Raw genomic sequence first — 12,678 nt, 5'->3', positions numbered from 1 at the left:
GGTTTGAGGCCAATCTGCACTCTTTAGTGAGTTCTAAGACAGCTTGGGATCCAGACTTAGACCCTTTTTCAGAAAAGAGAAGGTGCATGGAGGAAGGGAAGGGAACGGAAGGGAAGGGAACGGAAGGGAAGGGAAGGGAAGGGAAGGGAAGGGAAGGGAAGGGAAGGGAAGGGAAGGGAAGGGAAGGGAAGGGAAGGGAAAGGAAGAGAAGGGAAGGGAAGGGAAGGGAGAGGATTGAAAAAGAAAACAGACACAATTCCTGGATGATGCATGCACAGCCTTTGCAAGATAGTTGAGCTGATAACCTTTTTTTTTTCCTTAGAAATTGAAAGGACTTAGATATTAAGCTACGTGTTTTGAAAAGTTGCCTATTTCATTATCATCTATATGCATATATACAGTCACAAATGAGTGGTACCTCTGTGTATGTTTTCTCTCCAGGCTTTACCTATTTCTACAAAGGAAAGGAGTATTGGAAATTCAACAATCAGATACTCAAAGTAGAACCTGGTTATCCAAGATCCATCCTCAAGGACTTTATGGGCTGTGATGGACCAACAGACCGAGATAAAGAAGGACTCAGCCCACCAGATGATGTAGACATTGTCATCAAACTGGACAACACAGCCAGCACTGTGAAAGCCATAGCTATTGTCATTCCCTGCATCTTGGCCTTATGCCTCCTTGTATTGGTTTACACTGTGTTCCAGTTCAAGAGGAAAGGAACACCCCGCCACATACTGTACTGTAAACGCTCTATGCAAGAGTGGGTGTGATGTAGGGATTTCTTTTTTCTTTCTTTACTGGGAGTTTGTGGTAACTTGAGATTCAAGACAAGAGCTGTTATGCTGTTTCCTAGCTAGGAGCAGGCTTGTGGCAGCCTGATGGAGGCTGACCTTCCAAACCTAGATGGTTGCTGGTCCTGCACATGAGTGGAAATATAATCATGGAGAAGCTTCCGTGATGCACAGTATCTGCCGTTCTCCAGTCCTCTGTCTTTCTTTGTCATTCAGTTCTAGGCCTTTCCTCTGCACGCTCAATGCCCAGTAAAATTTCAGGATTAACTGAAGAAGAGGAAATATAGAAGAAAAGTTTCTTCTTAATTTTTTAAAAATACATTTCCTTCTGAAATCTGAGCCCATTTCTGGGAAAGAGAAAGAAAGAGAGAGAAAGAGAGAGAGAGAGAAACAAAAACAAAAAGAGCAAATCAAAAAACCCATAGGTTTTTGCTTTAAGGCAAAAGAAGAAAGAGTTTAAAAAACAACAAAATCCACTATTGAACTTTCAGGAAAGTGTGAAGATCCAAAACAGCTTTGTCTCCAAAGAAGATAGCTCTGTGACCACTATGGATAGTCTCCTGCACATCGCTTTGTCAGGTGGGAGATCTGGAACACATGCAGGACGCTAGACTGTTGGGACAGCCATTTTCCAACAAACAAGGGGCCAAAATATCTGCAATATAGTAACAGCCTTAATAATACATGCATTTTTCGTTTTCTACAGCTGTTCTCAACTATGTCCACAATGTATCATCACATCCATACTCATAGCTGTGTTCAAACAGGACCTTTCGGTTGTTTTGAAACATTTCTGAACCCCCTCCTGCCTCCTGACCCAGAATCATTGTGATGTTCTTCCCAGTTGTGTTAGGCCTTTGTCCCAGGCCGTCCATTGGTCTGTCAGCAATACTCCGCGCAAAGCAGAGCAAGAAGCATTGTGTCTCTGAAGTAAAGAAAGTGATGGTTATTTTATAAGGATATGTTACTCTTTAATACATCAGTGTAACCCTTTGAGAACTATCGGACCAGCTTACAGAGTCAGGATGATCAGTCTTGCAATCTGGTCATTTGTAGAACTGGCCAAAAGGGAAAGCCATCACAGGTTCGAGAAGTTCAGATTTGTAAAACATACCTTACAATCCCATGTAACTCTTTAATGACTGACAGTACTGCATAAATGCTTTTATAACAACGATGATGTGACTTGCCAAAACTTTTCTGGCAAATAAAAAAGATATTTTGTTAACAGTATCTCATGAGAGTGAAATTTTGTTTGAATAATTGGTTAGAAAAGTCTAAGCTTTTTCTTCTTCAGACATTGATTTTTTTTTATTTAAAATCCACTGCATGAAATCTGTTTGCCATAAAATATGCAGTTAGCATTGCTTGGTTAAGACTGAATTAAAATGATGACTCTGAGTTGCATGAATACCTTCCAATGCATTACCTATTGCATGTCAGCCATAGTTCTCAAAGGGTTGGTGTGGCTTCTGGCATTTAGCCATCTATTTGATCACTGACAAAGCCAAGAGACACCAAAGCATCCCATTGTTGAGTGTAATTTGTCCTAACAGCAGTATTGTCATTCTCATGTGACCTGCAGAGCAGGATCATATCAATATTTTTTTCCTAGAGAAAAGTCAGCAACTGACAGACCTCTTTATTGATTTTAGAAGCTGCTTCTTGCAGTGAATGGCTTTGCAGCCACTGGGCTGTGAACTTATTAGAGATGGTCAGAAGGAAAGCACCCCATGAGTCAGACAATTGGCTTTGTGTGAAAGCCAGCTTTTGAGGGGATTAGCTTTTGAAACAATGAACAGCTTGCCTTGAACTTGATATTGATCTGTTGACTGTCATTAACAACAACTTAAACACTGTCTTCTGTGAAAATGTTCCTTGAAGAGCCCTGTTCTGTGTCTTTGCCCTTTGACCTTTAACTTGCAAACTGGCACAAACTGAAGGAAATCTGGTGTCACTTCTCCACTGGATTGTGATTCTCTAAAACCTAGTAAATGAGCTGTTTCCTTCGAGTGGAGAGAGAGTTTTGGTAGTGGATCTGCAGGCGGCGCTTTGCTCTCTACATGCACACTCTGAATATGCCCTATAGGTAGAGGTATTTTTTTTTTCTTTAAGTTCAAGCTTAATTTCATTATTTTAGTAAAAATTACAAAAAAATAGGAAAAAAAAACCTCAAATACTTGAATGGCCAGTGTGGCTTTTATATAAAGCAGGAATTTTATACTAGTGAAAATTTCTTACTCATTTGCTAATAATACACATTTCCAGATGATTTTTAATGAGTGTAGGTATACATTCTTATTTGGAAATGGATAGTTTGGCTGCCTTGAATTTATATTTATACTCAACATAGCATGAAAGTTAGAATGCCTTTGGTTCAACTACATGTTTATGATTTGGTTGGGGACATTTTTAATCATGGGTGGCATGCTGAAAAGCCTGGCAGAATGGTGTTTCCTACAATCCGAGCATATTTTATAAAACTAAGAAAAAGAAACAGTTGGGAAAGAGAAATGGATTCATGGCTTCATAGTACCACATTATGCAATGCAGACTGTACTTCAACAAGACATTCACGATTTTGAATGTGAGGGTAAATAACACAGGGAGGGCAAGGATCGGCGCTGTAGCTCTACTTCAGTACTTCCTTTCTAGATGATGAGAATATTATAGTTAGTTATGACAGAGCATGGAGGACTGTATACATAAGCCTGTTTATACAGTGTTTGCTTGTTAGAGGGTTTAATCCTTTCAGGACCTTGATGTCAAGAAAAAATAAAAAATGACTGGAAACATTTTCTTTTTCTAATAATAGAAGTGAGTAACTGTAACCTCTCTGGGACATGTGCAAATCATCGAGGAACTCCATCAACATACACTGAACTTTTTTTCTCTCAAAAATCAAAAAGAAAATCAATAAGCAATTTATTGCCTCTTTACTCATTCATCACACTACCCTGATTCATCTCAAGACTGTAAGTACCTAAGGGCTAGAAAATAATCATAGCATTGAAAATGGATGAGTCTTTATTATGCTTCAATTCTGGTAAATATCCTGGATATGATTTGGGTTTTGTTGCCTTGAATGTGAGAAGTCTATGTACTGAAAATGGCTTCTATGTCTACTATCTTGATTGGGACCACTGTAAGATCTAAGATTGTAAGTGATAAGAAATAAGTAGAATGTGATCAAAAGCATTGGGCTTCCTTTGTTCACCATATGCCAGGCACTTCATTCATATGATTGCTGACTTTTCATATGCTTGGGATTTGTATTTTAAAATGAGGTAATGCTAGAGAAATCTCGAAAATGATCAGTGATGAAAATAGCAATTAAACATTTTTAAATGAAGCTATTTGGATTAAGACCATAATATCACCTTAGTATCAGTGAAAGTCAACCAATCAAGTTTTTTCTGTAACCTCTAAATGAATAACATATAAAGGTCACCCCTACTGTTTCCAAAAGTGAAATGAAAACATATTCGTATTCATAAACTAATTCATCTTTCACTGTTTTCATTACTTTAACAAATATGAAGACAACTGTAAACCAGGTAATGGATTTTACATAAAATAATTTTCAAGTTTACAATTTCAGGTAAATACTGTTTGTCTGTATATTATTAACCAGACTAAGCGAAATACTAAGATAGGTTTTCAGTTTGAATTCTTTATAAAGCAGTCATTCCACATCAGTTCTGTAGATACAGTTGTGATTTTAGGTAATTGTTAACTCATCTGAGAACAAAGTTTCTGCAGAGATGGTTATAACAGCAGGTGAAAACAGATGTTCATTGCCATGGCAAGGTTATAGGGCTCAATCAGTATACAATAGACGCTCCTAACAAATAGAGCTTTTGTTACTAATCAGTTAACAAGGCTTTTCTGAATCATATGTAATACGTTACCTAGTAATGATCACTAAGAGGCAATTACTAAGTAATAAAAAATAGAGACAAATTTACTGAAATAAGAAAACATTACCTTTATTACTCAAGCTGCCTACAATCTCTTTCATCAGGACATAATTTGGCTCTTCGAAGTCTGTACATGTAATTTTATTTCATTTCTGTGAATTAAACAAATAGAATGCAATGCAGTTGATAAGAATATTGCCCAGGTCTACTGCTCAGTGTGATATCTGGATGAAGGTGTATATACTGGGTTCTAGGAAGTGTAATGTAATATTCTCAAGTTCTCCATGTTGTATTTATATTCTCATTACGGCACAAATTCAGACTCCTCTCATGTGGGTCTTACAATGGATTAACTGGTGTGCCCATATTAATTGAACTCAATGTGCTATTTGAAGAGGAATAGAATAGATGTTATTACTTGAATAGATAAGTTAAACAAAAGTCATGAAAATAATCATTTTCTTTTTAGGTATTTGGTATTTATTTCCCAAAACAAATAAAGGCAATGATTTTCTGATAGTTTTGAACCTGTGAGATTGTAGCATATAATTCAATAAGCCTGGGGCTGGCAAGGAAGTGTTTACAGTAATCGCAGCCAAATGTTTAAGCTTTGATACCATAAGAGCATATTCCAAGCTGTCAAAGACACAACATACCAATTAAATCACAAAGAGCTGTAAATACAATCTCCACTAATCTATGATACCAATGAAGAGGTCTAGCAACTTATTGGTATAATCTGACTATTCCTTATAATGGCAGTGATTTCCACAATACTGACCTATAACAAGTACAGTAAACAAGTGCCAGAGGCTAGAAGTCTAAATGACAGTTTTTCTACTGCCTAAGAAGAAAGTTTAAATGAGTCTCTTCTAAAGGTTGAACTTAGTAATAAAGAAACGAACATTCGAGGAGAATACCACACTGTTGATATGAAAGCAACATTTTATAAGTAGAGTGGGCAGGGGAAAAGGATAAAATGAATCTTTTGTAAAATATAAAGTCATGCTCTAGCACTCTGTAATATTACAACTGAAAGATTAACTATAGCAAGAATGAAAAAAAAAGCAGAGAAATTGAAACTTCAAGCTCCTCACACCAGGAATGAGTACATAATTTACCAATGTATATACTTAGTCAGTGCCCATTAGATGTCACCTGTGTAAACACATCTAATACTCATCCATTGCCTCATAGACCCATTATATTAAAAGTTACAAGTATTCACTCCATAACGCCGTCAGAATGATGTTAGAACCCTGTGGGGGAAAAAAAGCCATTTCCCTAGGATAGAAATTTACCTCAGTCATCATATTGTATAAAACACTTGGCATAGTAGCAGAGGTTGCCTTAGTGTCCCAGTCTGATCTAACAGTAGACTCGGTCCATAATGTACCACTCACATCATTTCTGTGTCTTACTATTGGTGTAAGTTTGAGTTGATTTTGAAATATTTCTGGTCATGTCAAGAACATCTAATTATCAATGTCTTCTTCACTATGTCTATCCTGAAATATGATCCAACAGTATAGAAAGCCTAGAATGACACAGTCACAGAAATTCAGGAAAAAAATCACTGGCTATATTTCATAATTCCCACCAATTTTTTGGTAAAATCCAGAAGTAGCAGCTTTCAATGTCTAAATACAGCTATTGACTGGAAACATAACATGACACGCACCAATTCTTTAAAATAAATTAAGTTGTTCAAAGTAGTGATAGAGGAGTATGAGGAGTTTAGTGCTGTAACAAAAGCTTCACTGGCATTTGTAATGAATGCTTTTTAAGGGAAATGGGGCAGAATCAATAATTTGTGATCAGTACATCATAAGCATAAATAACTATATATGTAGGGCATTTATATGTGGAGAGATCTGAGATTCTATGTCTTTCAACTATAAAAGAAGTAAGTCTTTGCTATAATATAAGACTTTTCTTATATTAACATAGAATGAATTATTTTATTCAGATATGAGGTCTATGTGTCATTCCATGTAAGGGCACACTGGGCCCTTGAGGAATACACATAACAAGCTAGAGTGTTGTGCTGATTCTCATGACGTATCCATGTGCTCTGCCACAGAGCTATATTTGTATGCCCTTAAGAAGGGAAGAAATTATCAAGTATAAATATAACTCTTTCCAATTAGGCCACTTAGCTTCAAAGTAAATATCACTAATATGTTTTTTTCTCAATGAGGAAATGGAAAGATAGAATTCTGAGAAAGAATAAAATATAAAACAACAAAAAAGAAAAACATTTTGGCCAACAAAGACATTTCTACAGTTTCTTTCACCTGTTTTGCTCATTAAAAGAAAATTCCATAGGGACTTCTTTGTAGCACTTGACAGGAAGCTAGATTGGATCCCAGGAATAATACCATAGGACTTTTAACATGGTCCATTTTATACTTGCCTCAAATAGTATGAAGTTTGGTGAGATGTGACATGAAAGGATGCTTTTCCCTAGGATTGGCTATGGTGCTGCTTGTACTTGGCATCTTTTATGAATGTTTGTTGCTATGTTGGCCTGTCTTGCCAGTATACTGATACATAAAGCCTTGTGTGCACTATCTATTTGAAGTCACTAGAATGCATGTTATGTTTCCTGTCATGTGATACCAATTGTAGCTCATTCCCTTTCTATATTACCACAGCCCACTTGTTAGTATAAAACCTACTTTAAATGAATGGTTTTGTTAGTAATACAAGGATTACCTAATGTAAATGTCTTCCTTTCTTTTACTACACTGAGATATCAGAAGCCACAGTGTCTCCTAATTTCTTGTTTCTTATGTATTTCATTGCTTATGTAAAATTAGGATTTTAGTTATGATGGCCATTTCCCTTTTTTATATATGATAAGGAATTCATTATTCCTTTCTATACACATAAACGCAATCTTTTACAGTCAAATAAACCTGGGTAAAAATCAAAAGTGAGTAATTATCAGAATTTTCTGCCTTCCTTCTGAAATCATTATTTGATTCCATTCAGTCACCAATATTTACCCCTAATTTTGATAATATTTAATAAATCATATTTTATTTCTTCTCTTTTTGAAAAACACAATTTAGTAGCACTGTATAATATAGTTGGAACCCTGAAGAAATGTCTTTGTTTTTCAATATTTTCCTTGTAAATTACATGAAAAACATAGTCTTTATCCAAACTCTTTCATTGGCTTATATTTTTATAGAGCTCTTCCCCTTAGAAAAATGGAATGCTAAGTATAACTGCTGTTGTTTGTTGATAAGACAGCTATGAAAATTTATTTTGGGAAAATGTATCTAATATAAATATACAGTATGATAAATATTACAGTATAGTGTTTAAGTACATCAGGAGGACATGAATGTCTAAAGACCTGACTCTGGAATATTTCCCTTCTTGGGGTATATTACATTTGTAAGAAAGAGATAGAGTAGAAGAATGGGGTTTGTTACAGCAGTGGCTTCTCCTGCACTGGCTATGTCTGCATCAGCATTTCTTTTGTAGACCTCTATTTTCAGGGGCTTTAGAGACTTGGTCATAAAAATTGTGTCAAGTATAAAAGTCTTGAAAGACCTTTTTTTCTTACATGTTATCTAATTTTAAACAAATATATTTTGGTTTTATATTATTGAAAGTAAATTGATGGAGTTTGTTAGTTTAATTTTGTGCTAATGTAAACTTTTAATAAGCTTGATTTTTAATAAAAACATAAAATATAATTAGTTCATAGCCTAATTTTTTAAATGAGTCAAATATTCTTGACATTGAGAAATTTGCTAGCTTGATCAGTGTGGTTCTTATCTTCAAGATGTTTTAAGACTTGGATACATGTTGTTATCATTACTCCAACAAGTGGATCAGTATGACTGACAATAAATATAGATAGATGATATCTATATAGGCTATCTAGTAACATATATTTTGGACTATATTGAATATGACATATATATATATACGTATATATATATATATGGCACATTAAGGGAAAGAAGCTCCTGTCAATTATCAAATAAATACCATATTTTTTTTTTAAGATTTGCACAGACATTTAACTTTCAGAGTCCAAATGAGATACAAACAGTTGCAGAGGAAAGTTGTCCCCTGGGTAAACAAAAACATTATCCAGCTTCCTATGAAAATCACCTTTCATTTGTATAGTGTGGATATTAGAGATGAAAACAGTAAAAGGAAATTGAGATTTATAAAATAACAATAGGCTGTGAAGCAGAGAGAAAGGCCAGGAAATTAGGATTTAGGATATTTGACCCATGGTTTCAGTTAGAGGGGATGACAAAATCTAACCTTCAGTTTCTGAGATGCTTACTTTGTACTGGACATTTTCTCACTAAAACTTTCATTACATGTAGTTTTCCATGTAGAAGGCATGAAATAATGCATTATTTTCTCGGTGGATTTTATGGGTTGAATGGGATGAATTTGCCTACACAGCATTGCCTTTAATCCATATTAAATTTGGCATATATTTTTTCCTGATTTCTTCTACTGACAAACACAAAGCTTGTTTGTGTGCAAATAAAAGGCTAAATAAAATGGTGCTAAAGTGTATTATGACTGTCAGATATAATCAGGCAAAATTTTGTGGTGCTTCAATTAATTTCTCATTGATTTTATTGACCAGTGTGTTGAACAGTGTTTACTCACAAATTGTGTTTTATTAATAAAATTAAGGCTTCATAGCACATTGTTAACAAAAAGGTTGCCTAGATTATGTAATAGCTCACCAAGCTATTTTCTCCTTGACTCCTTATAATGATGTGTCATTAAAGGTCAAGGGTCATGCTATTAATCTCATTCTATAGATCAGTAACATAACTGACCATTTTTCACATAGTACTTATGTTTACAATGCTATAACCCTTTGACTGCTGTGGCAACCTTAACCATACAAAGGTCACAATCTAGAAACATCAGCATGGTTTGTGCCATGGCAGTCAAAGAGTTAAGGGCTGTGCAGTTATTTGTGTTGTATTTATTAATTATATTTATTTCATTTCCATTCAAGAATGGGTTAGGGTGGGGCACTGTTTGTCTGCTGTAAGTGTCTTAACCTAGGGAAAGGTTAAATGGCTTTTTATACTGTTGCATCTTCTGTATTTACCATCAATTCATTGTGTTGTAATTAAAAAAATGTCAATAAATAAGAAAACTGAAAAATGGTTCATAGATATTGTGGTTTTAGTCATGATTTGCTTTCATTTATTGTGAGCATATAGAGTATGATCAATAACATTAGTCTTTATTGTTCGTGTCTTCCTAGTTAAAAATTAAAACAACAATGAAAAAAGACAATGCTTAAATGCTTAATTTGGAGAAATGTTTCTTTTGTATTTTCCGGAGTTAGCAAGTGTCTTCATCTCGCTCTATCAATTGGAAGATTGCTTATCAACTAACAATATGCAAACAATTGTGATCAAGGAGAGGATCCAAAAATACTCCTGCAGCAAAGGTGTGCAGCAAACTTTAGGCAAGTTTTCATGATCACAGACGTGGCTTTTTATGATAAGCCAAAAGTATGAAAAATAACTATTTAGAGAAGAAATGATAGTCTGTTATTTAAAGTCTTACGCCAACCCTGGTTAGGTAAATTCAATTAAAGGAATTGCATTTTGTATTGTGTCTGGTAGACTTTTATTTGCAGAACACTCCTTTTCTGGGTGTTGCTGAGATCTGAACACAGGCCTGTGCACATGTTTAGAATTTGTCTAATATCTGTCACTGAACAGCACCTCAGTCCTCTTTCTTACAGTAATGTTATTGTATTAAAGACCATTAATGAATAATTAACTCTCAGATATAAAACTAAAGATAAACTGTTTGTATTAAACATTTGAATGAATTACAAAACAGCTAAATAAAATTCTGAAAATATTCAGTAATTTCATATACAAAACAAAACAAAACAAATCAAACAAACAAACAGAACTCAACATTTTCTGTAAATCAGTTTTAGCATGTATCAGCCGTCCCCAAGATCCAAAAGCCATCTGAATTTTACAAAGAATAACAACTGTTACTGGGAGTAAAGTAAAACTACATTCTCCCATTCAAAATCTGTCTACTTGTATAACAACAAATTAATCATATATGCACATACAAATATACAGAAGACAAAAAGTAAGAAAGAGGCAGCAAAAGGTGAGATCCCAAGACTGGCTTTGTACTCTTACTGCTTAGCCTCTTATTATTGAACATATAGTTGTTTCCCAACATGATCAGCCTAATCTTCTCACTATCATCCATATGTAAATGAGGGCCATCAAGACAAGTGAACTAAGATGGTTATTGGAGATATATTGCCTAATCAGATGAAAACTTTATGAGAGACAGCTGTTTCTGTTAAGTTGGTGAATCTTTATCCTACCACAAGCCCAGAGAACATAGAGAGCTATATCAAATGGACATAAAAGACCTGCAGATACAATTGTACACGTGGTTTCCATTCATGCACTGCAATGTTATTTCTCCTTGTGTTTCCAGGACTGTTTGGGGCTTCTACTCTGTCCTTTTCCTAAGTCCCCTTTCTCCCTTAATACTCCTGGGTAAATCTATACTAAAGACTCTTCTTTTTTTACAAAAAGCAATTTTTATTAGATATTTTCTTCATTTATATTTCAAATACTATCCAGAAAGTACCCTATACCCTCCCCCACCTGCTCCCCAACCCACACACTCCTGCTTCCTGGCCCTGGCATTCCCCTGTAGTGGGGCATATGATCTTTGCATGATCAAGGGCTTCTCCTCCCAATGATGGCCGACTAGGCCATCTTCTGCTACATATGCAGCTAGAGACATGAGCTCTGGGGTACTGGTTAGTTCATATTGTTGTTCCACCTATAGGGTTGCAGACCCCTTCAGCTCCTTGGGTACTTTCTCCAGCTCCTCCACTGGGGGCCCTGTGTTCCATCCAATAGATGACTGCAAGTACTCTTCTTAATAAACTCTAACTTTGCTCATGTAAGAAAAAAAAAGCAGTAAGAAAAAAAAAAGCTGATGGGTTTGTGAACACACCAAAGGATATGCAAAGTTCACTGTAACACATTGTATTTGTAGATAGTTTTATTAAAAATCACAATTTTTATAAATAAATTAAACTGTTAGGCCATCAATAAAAGAACCCAAAGGGAACCTGTAATGTTCATGTTATCAGACAAGAGAAAGCTAGTCAGTCTGACCCACTTGCAAATGTACTTTTCTTATTTCCATGGATTAATACAAATATATATATATATATATATATATATATATATACACACACACACACACACAATGACAGGTATAGGTCTTTTTACACATACATGTGTGTTTTTTCACTTCAATCTATGTTAAAATTTGATAATTAATATTAAAGAAGCAAAATCCAGATAATGCTATAAAATACTTTGGTAACATGCCCAGCAGGTTGAACAATGTATTGATTGAGGTGATTTATAATTTTCATATTTTAAATCTGTTTTTAAAGACTCGCTTTGATGTTCTCTGCTACATTCACACCTTAGTTACTGTAGTTACCAATAGTGTGTCACCATGAACCCCTCCTCCTCTTCCAACCTTTTACTTCCAAACTCTTCTGTTCTTGTTCCTAATTTAATCCCTTAAAAATTGTGGATTTAATTATTTCCTTCTTATAATCTTTCTGTCTTCTTAAGCTTTCCTTTGAGCCTATTTCTTCTAAAGTATGTGAAATTTTTCTTTTTTTCTTAACCCAGTTGGCTTATTCAAAGTATTCCAAACAAACAATGATGTTGTCACTAGTACTTTTTCTACACACCTCCTGGGTAGTGGTGTATGCCTCCTCATACATGTCCCCTGTCCACAGAGCTCTGTAGTACCTAGTTAACAATTAACCAACATCAGATGCTCGACATTGGAGCTTAAAGTCTTCCCATTTCAGATAACTTTTGAAACTAAATGTTATGAGCTTGTTCAAGACTGTTCAAATGTTCTTA

General features: G+C 35.0%; 1 protein-coding gene across 1 annotated transcript in view; it reads left to right on the top strand.

The window, feature by feature from the left end:
* Positions 1-9,856, top strand: part of Mmp16 (matrix metallopeptidase 16) — a 255,409-nt gene extending 245,553 nt beyond the window's left edge. Inside the window, exon 10 of the mRNA XM_021160140.3 lies at positions 442-9,856. Coding sequence (XP_021015799.1) covers positions 442-776 — 335 coding nt within the window. The 3' untranslated portion in view covers positions 777-9,856. The remainder of the gene's footprint in view (positions 1-441) is intronic.
* Positions 9,857-12,678: the final 2,822 nt, after the last annotated feature.

This window comes from Mus caroli, unplaced genomic scaffold, assembly GCF_978045245.1.
Source record: "Mus caroli unplaced genomic scaffold, Mus_caroli_1 scaffold_6, whole genome shotgun sequence".
NCBI lineage: Eukaryota > Metazoa > Chordata > Mammalia > Rodentia > Muridae > Mus > Mus caroli.
The sequence above is the reverse complement of the archived record's forward strand: the minus strand, read 5'-3'. Positions and strand labels throughout refer to the sequence as shown.